The sequence below is a fragment of the Taudactylus pleione genome, unplaced genomic scaffold (assembly GCF_031769625.1).
Source record: "Taudactylus pleione unplaced genomic scaffold, aTauple2 ptg001827l, whole genome shotgun sequence".
NCBI lineage: Eukaryota > Metazoa > Chordata > Amphibia > Anura > Myobatrachidae > Taudactylus > Taudactylus pleione.
In genome coordinates this window covers 380,899-396,071 of record NW_028286224.1, presented here as the reverse complement: position 1 = coordinate 396,071, position 15,173 = coordinate 380,899, and the positions used below count along the sequence as shown (strand labels likewise).

The 15,173-nt window shown below is 44.5% G+C and overlaps 1 protein-coding gene across 1 annotated transcript in view; it reads right to left on the bottom strand.

The window, feature by feature from the left end:
• Positions 1-15,173, bottom strand: part of LCP2 (lymphocyte cytosolic protein 2) — a 197,971-nt gene that overhangs the window by 36,972 nt on the left and 145,826 nt on the right. Inside the window, exons 12-13 of the mRNA XM_088465046.1 lie at positions 11,267-11,292; positions 2,881-2,964 (exon numbers count right to left, since the gene is read on the bottom strand). Coding sequence (XP_088321172.1) covers positions 2,881-2,964; positions 11,267-11,292 — 110 coding nt within the window. The remainder of the gene's footprint in view (positions 1-2,880; positions 2,965-11,266; positions 11,293-15,173) is intronic.

Below are 15,173 nucleotides of genomic sequence, written 5' to 3'. Positions count from 1 at the left end.
TGAACCTAACAAATGCAAAGAAAACATAGGGTCAAGAAAGCAATGCTCTGTCACAGCAGCAGGTTATGGTAATCAGCAATGCAGGTTATGGTAATCAGCAATGAGCTTAATGCCAATACAGTAAACACATCAGGAATCCCCCAGGGTTAGTCTGATGAGTTTTTCCCATTAGTATGTAAATGATACTTAGGATAGTTGCCAGGAACCTAAATATAGCCATATATTTGTTAATTAGAGAAAAAAATCAACTCAAATGACCAAAGATAAATAGAAGCTAATGATACAATTCCTATACTTCCTATAAAAAAGTAAATCGCCTTATCAGTGCACATAAGTGGGAGAAAAGTGGAGAAATTAGAATGAACTTTAGAAGAATACAAGGTGGTCAAAAGAGGGGTCCAGAAGCGTTAATAGGGAACATGTTACAATACATACTGTACAGCACTGGATGCAAATACTGGGAGGAACACAGATTTTTATTGCCATGTGTTAGTGGATGGATCCCAGTGGCTGGTAATAAAGAAGAACAGGTAGTCTGAGGAGGCTGATGTACAGAGAAAAGTGTAGGCTGCTCAAAGGTCGTACAGGAATTAGGGTGCTGCGGCCGCTGTAGTGAGGCCTCCTAAGACACAGGGTACATACAGCAAAAGCAGAGCACAGGTGGATGTGCAGACAGGTGCTACGACAGTTGTATTGCAGGAGGCAGAAGTTGGACACAGGTGTGAGGTGCAGCAGAGTACGGAGGAGGCTGCAGTGCAGGCAGAAATCCAGTGGGCTGTGGGAGCTGGTCACGGACTTGACATTTAGTAGAGTGCTGTTGTGTTTGCTGTGCAGGCAGAGTCCCAGGGGGTTAGGGATACTGGTCACAGAGTGGAGGTGCAGCAGAGTGCTGTAGTGGCTGTGATGCATGTGGAGAGCCAAGGAGCTTCACGAAAAGGATAATTATTGGCAAATTGAAGATGTTAAGCAATATTCCAGTTGTGCTGCTCATTGAGGAACTACTAATTGAATTGCTCTTGGCATTATAGCCGTGGTATACCAATGTGCCAGGCAACTTGCACTTAATTTAATCTCCCCCACAGACATATACAGACATCAGGTTTATTGACTACTGCACTCATTCCTCAGTGTAATTTTCCAATCTGCATGTAATGGAGTGCAGGAGACCAATAGAATAAATGCAATGTACCAAGGGCTCTATTCATTATCTCACTTATCGGGGTCCAAGCGGACCCTGATAATTAACATTTCAACACGTGGTGAGCGCCGGAGCAATTCTAAACTGCTCCGGCGCAGAGACAGCTAATCTGAGAATCAGCTGTCTCCCTTAGTAGGATTGCCAGTGCTAGTGTGCCTACCTGAGCTAGAGTTCACGCAGGCACACAAAAGCCCCGCCGCCTGGCAGAAGGAGCTTGTGTGTGCCGGGGCTCCTTCCCATTGGTGAATGCTTCTGCAGTCAAGCTCCGAAAATATTGTAATATTGGAGCTTGATGAATTGAGGTCCCCATACTATTGTATGGGGGCAGCGGGCCAGATTGTGAGTTAAAGGTAAGGTGGGGATATCTGTGAAAATGTAAATTTTCACCTGCTTTTGTAGAAATTAAGTGATAATGAATAGACCCTCAAGTCTCTCTTTCAGTGAAGACAGGACTGCAATATATTACCTAAAGTGCACAACTTAGTTCATGTACAAAACTGGCAGAACTTAGATGTGTCCTCATACACCTAGCCTTAATACGCCATACAGCGCGAGACACCCGATGTGACTGAGCCACTTTGAGAGGTGTAGTGTAGCGTCTTTTACTTTAAATTTTGATGCGTGTTGGAAAACAAACAGAATGCAAAACTGCTGTGTATTATTCAATCAAAGGCATTCCATGGTGCTGGGGACACTGCTTTCTACAGAGCACTAATCACATGGGCGATGCGGCATGTACCAGGAGCTTCACCTACAGTATTGGACTGTTTGGTGACTGCGGCTGTGTCCCGGCATCCATTCTCTAATAACCCTGCACAGCGCAGCCTGCCTGGAGGCATAGGATAATAGTGATTCTACAGGTTGGAGGAAGCAGATTAAAAAATTAGCTTTTGCCTAGAGTTGGCCAATAACATTGCCCTATTACCAGTTTATTAAACACCTGCAGAGATTATTAAATTGAAGATTACATCCTTATAAATGAACAGCTCCTGTCATGTATTGTACTGTCAATTGTCTGTTATTGCAGTTATTATTCATGTATTATATGCCATGACTGTGGGCTGCTTTATTTTGAAATATTGAACAGAGTGTTAATACTTTAGTTCTAATCACATAAGAAGCACATTAATAAAGGATGAATAATGGAAATGGTTGAATGGGATGTGTTATTCACTAATATTGCTCAAAAGTGCAGATTTATACAACAAGTAACCAAATCAGCAAATCATACAACACATTAAGATATGTGCACAGAGCCTGTGTATTGGTTTTGGTTCTAATTCATTATCATGTTTTGGTTTTGGCAAAACCACCCTCAAGTGTTTTGGTTCGGATTCAGTTTTGGTTTTGTTTAGAATTAATTCAAAATCAATAAAGAATTTATAGAAACAGCTAATAGTAATTTGGACCTATTTACATGCAATCCAAAACCGAACTGACAGCAGACCCGAGCCCAGACTCGGTTCCACATGGAAACCCAAAATGATTTCGAACTGGGACTCAATTTGACTTGGAATCCATAAGTTCAGGTATATTCGTTTTTCAGGAAAACTGAACCACACATCTGTCAGTACAATACAGCAATACTGAGTGAAGGGCAATGATGATACCAAGGTGGTGGTGACACATTACATGCTGACTGCAATTGTAAATCCAAATTATTAAACTAAATTGATTCTTACCTTGAATAGTTTGGCTTCAGTGAGGGGGGTTGACTTGGCAATGGCGGTTTTCTCAGAAGGTCTGGTTTTACTGGTACAGCTTGCCTAAAACACATACATTTTACACAGCTTTATACATATAGGGCCTGATGCGGAGTATGGCAGCATTTATATAGAAGTAGTGTGTAGATTCATAGCAGTTTTACACAGGGGCGTTGAGAGCCCTGCCAGGCCCAAGTGCAGATGGGGGCATGGCCTAATCACGGGAGGCGTGGTCATGCCCCTTGAGCGAAAAAAACCAAACCACACATTTCCAGCGCCCAGCCTGGCACAAAGCCAGGGGGGGCGTGATCAGTGTGATCGCTCCCCCCCTCAGGCATAGGAGACTGCTGTGGCTGCTGCTCAGCAGGGGGCGGCGAATCCCGGGCTTGGGTAAATAGTACCCACTCCTCCCCTCTCTCAGCGCCCCTGGACTTATATCAGATACTCTTACCCAATTTTCTAAAATAATTGTTTTGATATTGCAACATAAATCTGATGTCAGGCTTAAATAAAGTAAATAACAACTTCCCTAATACAGCAGGTGAAAATATGCACAGAAAATGTATAAGTATGCTGAGAAGATTGTATGTATGTATGTATGTATGTATGTATATATATATATATATATATATATATATATATATATACACAGGCAAAGTCCGGCACTCACTTTTAGAATGTAATTACTTCACCCCGTTGCCCTCATCGTAAATTAAGCCTTGAAGCAAGTATATACATACAGAGAGATGCGACACTAAGGGCTTTGAAAAAAACACTCAAACAACTCCCAGCAGTGTCAATTTATATATATATATATATATATATATATAGGGTGAGCGGGTTCGGATTTCTGAAATCCGAACCCCCCCCGAGCCCCCCCAATCCGAGGCCGATCCGAGTCAGACTCGACTTTTCCCGCCTGACTCGGATCTGAAATCGAGGCAAAACGTCATCATCCCGCCTTCCGGGTCTCGCGGGTTTTGGATTCTATATTAGGTTTCCACGTCGGCGCCATTTCCTCACTCGGCTGTGGACAGTGAAGAGGGAGGGTGGGAGTTAGGGTGGCTGGGCTGTGTAGTGTAGTGTTGTGCTGTGCTGCGCTGTGCTGCTGTTGTCCATAGGGGCTGTGTCCACTCCTCTAAAGTCCATAGGGGCTGGCTGTGTTGTGCTGTGCTGCTGTTGTCCATAGGGGCTGTGTCCACTCCTCCAAAGTCCATAGGGGCTGGCTGTGTTGTGCTGTGCTGCTGTTGTCCATAGGGGCTGTGTCCACTCCTCCAAAGTCCGTAGGGGCTGGTTGGACTGTGTTGTGCAGTCAGTTGTCCATAGGGGCTGTGTCCACTCCAAAGTCCTGTGCAGTGAACCAGTCCCAAAGGGGTGCTGTAGTGTTGTCTAGGGGGTGCTCTGTCCATCAGGGGTGTTCCCCCCAAGTGCAAAAAAATAAATATTTTTCTGTGTTTGTGAATTGTGTGCGCAGTAGCCGCACATGCATCAACAAAGTAGTGCCAAGCGTGCGCCTGTGTCATAAGTAAAGGGCTGGCTGGCTTGACCGTTAAAGGGTGCTGTAACCCCCAAAGTGCACTCCAAATAAAATAAAAAAATATATATTTTTTTTGTTTGTGAATTGTGTGCGCAGTAGCAGCACGTGCATCAACAAAGTAGTGCCAAGCGTGCGCCTGTGTCATAAGTAAAGGGCCGGCTGGCTTGTCCGTTAAAGGGTGCTGTAACCCCCAAAGGGTACTCCAAACAAAATAAAAAAATATTTTCTTTTGTGTTTGTGAATTGTGTGCGCAGTAGCCGCACGTGCATCAACAAAGTAGTGCCAAGCGTGCGCCTGTGTCATAAGTAAAGGGCTGGCTGGCTTGACCGTTAAAGGGTGCTGTAACCCCCAAAGTGCACTCCAAATAAAATAAAAAAATATTTTCTGTGTTTGTGAATTGTGTGCACTGTGGCTGCACGTGCATCAAAAAAGGAGCAGCGCCAAGCGTGCGCCTGTGTCATAGGTAAAGGGCCAGTTAGCTTGACCATTAAAGGGTGCTGTAACCCCCAAAGTGCACTCCAAACAAAATAAAATATATTTTTATGTGTTTGTGAATTGTGTGCGCAGTAGCCGCACGTGCATCAACAAAGTAGTGCCAAGCGTGCGCCTGTGTCATAAGTAAAGGGCCGGCTGGCTTGTCCGTTAAAGGGTGCTGTAACCCCCAAAGGGCACTCCAAACAAAATAAAAAAATATTTTCTGTGTTTGTGAATTGTGTGCACTGTGGCTGCACGTGCATCAACAAAGGAGCAGCGCCAAGCGTGTGCCTGTGTCCCATAAGTAAAGGGCCGGCTGGCTCATTTCTTAAAGGGTGGTGTAACCCACAGAGTGCACTAGTCTCCAACAAAAATAAAAAATTATTTTCTGTGTTTGTGTGCGCCTTAGCCGCACGTATATATCAATATAACATAAATGGAGGACCAAACTTTCTCCGATAAAAATAAAATAGGGAAAGATCAAGAACCACTTCCTCCTAGTGCTGTTGCTGCTGGTGGGAGTTGTTCATCATCCCAGAGAGGAAGTAGGAACACCACTACTTTTACTAAACAATTGACCCTCCAACAGTCCTTAGCGAGGAGGATGAAGTACGACAGCAGTCATCCTGAAGCAAAACGTATAACTGAGGCCTTAACTTCTATGTTGGTGTTAGACGTGCGTCCGGTATCCGCCATTAGTGCAGTGGGATTTAGACAATTGATGGAGGTAGTGTGTCCCCGGTTCCAAATCCCGTCTAGATTCCACCTGCATCCTCAAAGCAGCAGCGACAAGCGTGCATCTGTCTGTTAAAGGGTGGTGTAACCCTCAAAGTGCGCTCCACAAACAATAAAAAAAATAAAAATTCTGTCTTTGTGATTGTGTGGGCTGTAGCCGCACCTGCATCCTCAAAGCAGCAGCGGCAAGCGTGCGTCTGTCTGTTAAAGGGTGGTGAAACTCTCAAAGTGTGCTCCACAAACAATAAAAAAATTCTTCTTTTTTTTTTTCTGTCTTTGTGAATTGTGTGGGCTGTAGCCGCACCTGCAATCTCAAAGCAGCAGCGACAAGCGTGCGTCTGTCTGTTAAAGGATTACATCAGTGACAGCATCCAAGTAGGCATGTCAGACAGTCAATACATGTACTGGCAGGAAAAAGAGGCAATTTGGAGGCCCCTGTACAAACTGGCTCTATTTTACCTGAGTTGCCCCCCCCCTCCAGTATGTACTCCGAAAGAGTGTTTAGTGCAGCCGGGAACCTTGTCAGCGAAAGGCGTAGGAAGTTGCTTCCACAAAATATGGAGAAGATAATGTTCATAAAAATGAATTATCAACTCTTCCAGGGAGATAAGCCTCCATAACGTACAGAGGGACCTGTGCTGGCGGATTCCAGCGGGGACGAATTAATACTCTGTGAGGATGAGGATGTACACAACACTGAAGAGGGTGAGGAATCGGTGAATGAGGAGGATGAGGACAACATCTTGCCTCCGTAGAGCCAGTTTATGCAGGGATAGATTAATTGCCAACTTGTTTTTTGTGGGCCCAAACAAACCAATCATTTCAGCCACAGTCGTGTGGCAGACCCTGGCGCTGAAATGATTGGTTTGTTAAAGTGTGCATGTCCTGTTTATACAACATAAGGGTGGGTGGGAGGGTCCAAGGACAATTCCATCTTGCACCTCTTTTTTTTCTTCGCATTATGTAGTGTTTGCGGCCTAGTTTTTCAAACTGCCATCCTGTCTGCCACTGCAGTGTCACTCCTAGATGGGCCACGTGTTTGTGCCGCCCACTCGTGTCACTTAGCATAGTCATCCAGCTACCTCGGTGCAACCTTTTGGACATAAAAACACCATTGTGAAGTGTGAGGTGTTCAGAGTAGACTGTGGAAATTAAGGTTATTGAGGTTAATAATAGCATAGGAGCAGAAAAACCCACAAATTCTGTGATTTTAGCTGTTTTTATGCTTTTTTTAAAAAAAATACAGATCCAAAACACAAAACCCAGAACCCAAAACACGGAAGGGTGGTTTTGGCAAAACCAATCCAGATCCAAAACTCGAAGAAAGATCCAGATCCAAAACCAAAACACAAAACAAGAAAAGTGGCTGGTGCACACCCCTAATATATATATATATATATATATATATATATATATATATATATATACATACAGTGGTGTTTGAAAGTTTGTGAACCCTTCAGAATTTTCTATATTTCTGCTGAAATTTGGCCTAAAACTACCTCAGATTTTCACACAAGTCCTAAAAGTAGATAGAGAGAACCAAATCAAACAAATGAGACAAAAAAATTAGACATGCATTTTTTTATTTTTTTTTTGCGGAAAATTAACCAATAACACATATCTGTGAGTGGCAAAAGTATGTGAACCTCTAGGCTTAGCAGATATATTGATCAGGCTGGAAAAGGTTACAAAATCATCTCTAAAGAGTTTGGACTCCATCAATCAACAGTTAGACAGCTTGTATACAAATGGCGGAAATTCCAGATCATTATTATCCTTCCCAGGAGCGGTCAACCAACAAAGATCACGGCAAGACCAAGGTGTCTATTAGTTAGCAAAGTCACAAAGGAACCCAAGGTAACCTCTAAGCAACTGAAGGCCTTTCTCACATTAGCTAATGTTCATGAGTCCACCATCAGGAGGACACTGAACAACAATGGTGTGCATGGCAGTATTGCAAGGAGAAAGCCACTGCTCCCCAAAAAGAACATTACTGCCCTTCTGCAGTTTGCTAAAGATCACCTGGACAAGCCAGAAGACTATTGGAACAATGTTTTGTGGACAGATGAGTCCAAAATAGAGCTTTTTGGTTTAAATGAGAAGCATTATGTTTGGAGAAAGGAGAATACTGCAATCCAGCAGAAAAACCTCATACCATTTATGAAACACAGTGGTGGTGGTATCATGGTTTGGGCATGTTTTGCTGCATCTGGCCCAAGATGACTTGCCATCATTGATGGGACAATGAATTCTGAATTATATAAGAATATTCTAAAGGAAATTGTCAGGACATCTGTCCATGAGCTACATCTCAAGAGAACGTGGGTCATACAGCAAGACAACGACCCAAAGCACACAAGTAATTCGACCAAAGAATGGTTAAAGAAGAATACATTTAAAGTTTTGGAATGGTCAAGTCTATGTCCTGACCTTATTCCAATCAAAATGTTGTGGAAGGACCTGAAGCGAGCAGTTCATGGGAAGAAACCCACCAACATAACAGAGTTGAAGCTGTACGGAGGAATGGGGTAAAATTCCTCCAAGCCGATGTTCAAGACTAATCAACAATTACCGGAAACGTTTAGAAGCAGTTATTGCTGCACAAGGGGGTCATACCAGATACTGAAAGCAAAAGTTCACATACTTTTGTCATTCACAGATACAGTATGTGATATTGGATCATGGATCATGGATCTTGTTTCATTTTCCTCAATAACAAAATGAGCACGTCTAATATTTTTCTCTCATTTGTTTGATTTGGTTCTTTTTATCTACTTTTTGGACTTGTGTGAAAATCTGAGGTAGTTTTAGGCCAAATTTCAGCAGAAATATAGAAAATTGTGAAGGGTTCACGAACTTTCAAGCACCACTGTATATACATATATACTGAAGTGTTCACAAATACGCGCTATAGCGCGTATTTTACCTGAAATTGGGCACTGGGGACTCACATTTTTAAAGAAGCCGGGTCCCCGGAGACGCACTGTGCTGTGGCCAATCCCTGACAGCTGGCTGCAGCACAGCGTGTCCCCCTGAGAAAGACACAGCGCTGTCTGTTAGAGCAGCCAATGAGAGTCAGATAGACTCTCATTGGCTGCTGCTGTGGAAAGCCGTGCTGGGATCAAGTGCCTGATCCCAGCATCGGCACAGCATCTGTGACCGGCGCTGGGACAGTGTGTTTGTTCCCAGCGCCGGGTAAGCCACTGCGGAGGGTACCTGGTGAAGGGACCGTCTGGTCCCACCAGTGCCGGCGGTAAAGTGGAGGCGGGAGAAGCTTGGCTCCGGGCGCAAGCTGAGCGGAGCTCGCTGCCCGGAAGCCAAGCGGTGGCAGATATTTGGCACTGGCCATGTTTGGCTCGCGGTCCAGCAGCTAATAGGAGGCAGACGCGATGAGCCAATCGCACCTCGCCGCGTCATAGCCCCACCCACTCGCAGCATCTTGAATTAGACGACGCTGAGCAGGAACTTCAGTACCGGCGGCGTAGTGGTGGAGTGAAGACCTCCCAAAAACAAGAGAAGAGTGGCGCGGCAACAGTTCTGGCGGCCGCTCAAGAGGCCAGAAGACGGCGCGATCAAGGGGGAAGAAAGGAAGAGGCTGTGCCGCTTACTAGGACAGGCCAGCTGCAGAAGAATGAAGCTGAGGACTGAAGAGGACTACGGGGGTGGAAAGAAAAAGAGCAAATGAAGCTCCCCCAGCAGCCTTTTCCACCGTACGGGTAGGCGGCCTTGGGCCACCGTTACTTAACCCCTCCCTAGACCACCAGGATTGTCAGGCACTAGGACTGTGGGATAAATTCAGGCAATAGACCTGTGGGTATATAGGTGGGCACAAGGCCTGGGCTACATAGGGGGCATTAGGCCCAATTGAAGGTGTGAGTGACCTGGGCATTAGTCCAAGGTCACTAAATGACAAATAGGTGGGCCAATACTGGAGGCAATGCATAGTGGTAAACTACTGGGGGGCAATGAATAGAGGGTAAACTACTGTGGGCACTGCATAGGGGAGGGGGATTACTACTGGGGGCAATGCATAGGGGGATTACTACTGGGGCAATGCAAAGGGGGACTACTGGGGGGTGATGCATAGGGGGTCAACTACTGGGGGCAATGCATAGGGGTGGGACTGCTACTGGGGGCAATGCATAGGGGGACTACTGCTGGGGCAATGCATAGGGTGACTACTGCTGGGGACAATGCATAGGGGGACTAAAGGGCATTAATGTGTGGCATAATGTGTAAAGGGCATTAATGTGCGGCATAATGTGTAAAGGCTGGGTATGACTGTGTGGCAAAATGTGTAAAGACGTGGCACTGCTGTGTGGCATAATGTGCAAAGACCAGGCACTGCTGTGTTGCATAATGTGTAAAGGGCATTAATGTGTGGCATAATGTTTAAAAACCGGGCATGGCTGTGTGGCAAAATGTGTAAAGACGTGGCACTGCTGTGTGGCATAATGTGTAAAGGGCATTAATGTGCGGCATAATGTTTAAAAACCGGGCATGGCTGTGTGGCAAAATGTGTAAAGACGTGGCACTGCTGTGTGGCATAATGTGCAAAGACCAGGCACTGCTGTGTGGCATAATGTGTAAAGCGCATTAATTTGCGGCATAATGTGTAAAGGCCGGGCATGGCTGTGTGGCATCATTTGATAGGGGTTAGCGGAGGTCTGAGAGGCATATGGGGAGCTCTAAAGCATAAATTATGATGGAACCCAGATATGGTCAGGTAGGACCCCATTTTTTTAAAGTGGAGGGTCCCTGGGACCCACATATTTTGTCACTCACCGCAATCACTGTATACTGTATACATATATATTAGAGATGTGCAGTTAATTTTTACTCTGAATTACTCGGATATGTTCGGATCTCAAAAATGGCATCATATTGGCTATCCGGCTGTCACGTGTTTTTTTTTGTTTGTCCACATATAAATGATATTAAATAGATATTGGTCCTTTACATATACTCATTGATTTTTTATTTTTTATGTTATTGTTATTTTTTATCCCTGTGTTTTATTTATTCATGTATGATATATCTATTTATTTTATGGAATCATTGAAATAAATGTGTACTGTTTTAAAAAGACTCATTTTTTAGACTTATTACTGTTACTTGGCACTTTATATTATCACGTTGAAGATTTTTTATACTGATAATCGGCACTTTATATATAATATAAAACATTTTTTTCACATTTATATTATTTGCATATTGAGCACCTAAATTATTCAATATTTTTTATGAATACACACTGATGTATACAAGGTATTTTCACACTCAGCACTTTCATTATTTCTCATACTAAAATACAATTTTTTACTGTGTTGGTTACACTAATTTAAAATTTAAGGTTTATATATATACCTGAAACACTAATAGGCGTTAGCATGCTAGTACATTGTTACACATTTCCTTTTAAGGGCTGGCGAACCACAGCCCTATTTCTCTTGGATAAAGCTGCCACCTTAAATAATACAATAATACGTATTATGCACAACCTTCTATATAATAAGAGCTTTACTGGCTGGTTGTATCTATGGAGCAATATATATTTATTCTGCATCAATTATTATACTGAGTACAGATACAGCTGATTACATTACAAGCATTTACCTTAGACGTGCAGGTAACGTGGAATTCTAGTAAAAGGAAATATAACAATTAGTATCTAGAATTATTATCAAAGATGACAATGATGCCCTTTAGTTGGTCCTCCCGAGTATGAATAAATTTGATTAAGGTGTGTTCTTGCTCCACCTTCACCTGTCCTTGTACATAAATCAGCAACACTCCTAAAGGCAGAATAAAAGGCATCCAACGCTAGGGGACCTATTCAATTCAGAGCAATCTAGAGCTATTAATGGATGTAAAAGTAGCATACCCTTTCACATCCAATCTTCCACTTTTCATGCCCAAAGTATTCGCTCAATCAAATGAATTGCCTACGGGCTGATTATTTTGATTTACTAGATAGAAAAATCGCTGCTCTCATCTGTTTTTTGCTCCTCCAGCTAATGTGAACTACATGTTTTAGCATGCACTGACTACTATTAACTGGAAGGACTTGTTGATGCTTGTTGAAGCACAAGTGCTTTAATAGGCAGCGCTTAGTTGTATCAAGCCTTGGAGAGAGATAAAGTGGAGAAATTTCCCGAAGCAACTAATCAGTTTCTACATTAATATAAAAGTATTGTGTAAGCGCTCTGAGGTATTTTTGTTTTTAATGTTACTATTATCTACTGTGTGTTGTTATCTATCCTCAATTGTTAATAGTCACTCAATAGCATGTATAGTCCCGGTGTTATCCACCTAGATGTTTCTGTAGGGAGGGTGTTCTTGGAAATAATTGTTCTGATTACAACAATTGTCCAAATTCTTTACAACAGTGTGCAAAAACTGTAGGCTGGATGTTCATCTGTGCAGGTAGTCTATTGCTGAACAAACATTAGTTTCTGTGTGCCAAAACGTAGTGCTTCATCTTATATCCACTTAGTACCAAAAGTTGATAAACCGTCACTCCACCTCAAAATCACAACAGAAAAAAAACAAGTATCAGGTGCTGGAAGACACTATAGTGCAGTGTTGTGGGTAAGATAAAGCAACTTACCCGGGTTTTCTCCTCCACTGCTGGTCCTCGAATCGACCTTGTTTCTGCAGTTGATGTGTGTGGGTGTGGGGGGCGGTCACTATGGTCCAGCTGGACCTGATGTATACTAACATTGACACAGAGGTGTAAAACTAATCTTTATTGCCTTATCACATGCAAGGTTTGGCTCCTGTGTTAAGGTCAGATCAATATGGGTATACAAACATGAATACAATGTGGAACGAGACAATGAATAGACATCAATTCGGCAAATGAGAGATTGAACTAACACCAGTCGCTTTATCTTACCCACAACACTGCACTATAGTGTCTTCCAGCACCTGATACTTGTTTTTTTTCTGTTGTGATTTCGGTATCTTGGTAGGTTGGGGATACCTACAGTGTGAATAGCTGCTAGAGGTAACTGATACCCTTTAGAGCGCGAACCAACTGATAGAATTTACGCATAATCAGTTTCTACAGATATGTTCTCATACGCTGTGGCTTCAGTCCCGTCAAACAGACCCTCTCAGTGAGCCAGGTTCTGGCTCGAAGTGTGAGTTTATTTGCATAAATAAAACAACTGGAAGTGACAAAACTACTAGATTGCACTGATCAATTTGATGTGCGACATTTGTACATCTGTGTGTGAATGAGTCTAAATCTGTGTAAGAAGCAGGGGCAGAACTATGGGAGACAATGAAGCCGCCTACAGCCGGGCGCCAGCACTGAAGGGGCACCTCCTCCATTGCCCACAATATATTCACCCCGCTTAGAGCTGTAAATATGTACATCATGACCGCCCAATACATGGCATCTCTTCCTGGCACCTGAGAAGCTACCATAACCATATACTAGTGGAGGGCTTTGTGTCAGACCATCAGATGCTGCTTCCGTCTAGCTATAGACTGTCCTCGCTCACTGATGTCGCTGCTCCTCAGCAGCTTCTCATGCCAGTGTGACTCAGCCACATCCCCGGTCCCACTCCTCCCTGGTGGCAGCTCTAGCCGTGGACCTGTGCAACAGGCCCGAGCATAAGCACAGATGCAGATCTTCCAGGAGCTGCATATCAACAAGGATGCACCAGACGGAGCTGCGGTTAAGAGGGAATGGGAGGCAGGGGCCTGAGTCACCAACGACTGAGTCTGGGGGCAGATCTTTGGTGGGGCAAAGGGTGTTTTGGGGGGATACCCTGCAAATTTACTTTAGTATATAGGTTTAATAGATACAAATTCACATATTCTATATTAGTGTTTTTGTGCGTTGGACAGATAGATAGATACAGGGCCGCAACTAAGGGGGGGGGGGGCTGGAGGTGCACGTGCACCGGGTGTGCCGCTGCACCCAGCGCCAGTGTCCTCCAGCCCGGCGCCGCAGGGAGACTCCAAGCCGGACGCCCGCTGAAATGTTATTACCAGCGGGTGCCTGGCTCCTTCTCTGCAGCGCCGTGCTAGCCGGAGGCTGGAGTTCTCTCCTAAACTCCAGCTTCCGGCTCTCCCCACAGGCACTATGGGAGAGACATAATGACGTCTCTCCCATAGTTCCGAGAAGCAGCCGGGCGGACCCGACGGCGGCATTCACAGGAGCGGGGTTTAAGGTAAGTATTTTTTTTGTGTGTGTGTGTATGTGGCACTACGGGGGCATAAACAGGGGGCACTACAGGGGGACTACAGTGGCATTACCTACAGGGACATTAGCAGGGGGCTGTACAGGGGCATTACCAGGGGGCACTACAGGGACATCACCAGGGCGCTCTACAGGGGCATTACCAGGGGGCTCTACAGGGGCATTATCAGGGGGCACTACAGGTGGCATTACCAGGGGGCTCTACAGGGGGACTACAGTGGCATTACCTACAGGGGCATTACCAGGGGGCTCCACGGTAGGTTTCTGTCATCCCTGAGCTCGCCTTAGGACACCTGCGTTACGGTTTGACAGGTGTACCGCCCCAGTCAAACTCCCCACCTGCCACTGTCATTATGCCCCCTGGGCATTACCAGGGGGCTCTACAGGGGCATTACCAGGGGGCACGACAGGGGCATTACTAGGGAGCATTACTATTTGGTCACTACAGGGGCATTACCATATGGGCACTACAGGGACATTACTATGGGGACATTACCATATGGCCACTAGTACAGGAGCATTACCATAGTTGCACTGCTGAAGGGGGTATTACTATGGGAGCACTGCTGCAGGGGGCATTACTATGGGGGAATTACCCCGGGTGACAAAAACCCTAGTTTCGGCCCTGAATAGATAGATAGATAGATAGATAGATAGATAGATAGATAGATAGATAGATAGATAGATAGATAGCTAAGCACCATATTAGGAGGGGGCACCAAAATTATAACTTGCCTCCGGGCATCTGGCATGAAGTTACACCACTACTAAGAAGTGGTATGATACAGAGGCCACGGTTTTTTCTCACACCAAGTTACATTGTGCGTCATCTTTGTGCATGTTTAAAAGTAATTCCAGCCCAGCATCTCTAGTACACTGTGAGTGGGGTTTTGCTACATCTCCGATGCAAAAGAGACGCAAAATTTAAAGAGAAAGACGGTACACTACACCTAGCGAATTAGCTCAGTCGCAATGGCCGTCTTGTGCCCTATTGACACCAGGGGGTATATTTAGCAAACTGCGGGTTATTAGAAGTGAAGATGTTGCTCAAAACAATCAGATTCTATTTAACATTTATCTAGGACCTTCTAGAACAGGGATGGGCAATAAGCGGCCCTCCAGCTGTTCCTGAACTACACATCCCAGCATGCCTTGCAACATTTTATGCATGGCCAAATAGCAAAACTATGGCAGTGCTTGCTGGGATGTGTAGTTCTACAACAGCTGGGGGGGGGTCGCTAATTGCCCACCCCTATTCTAGAAGATAGTAGCTAGAATCTGATTGGTTACTATGGGCAACATCTTCAC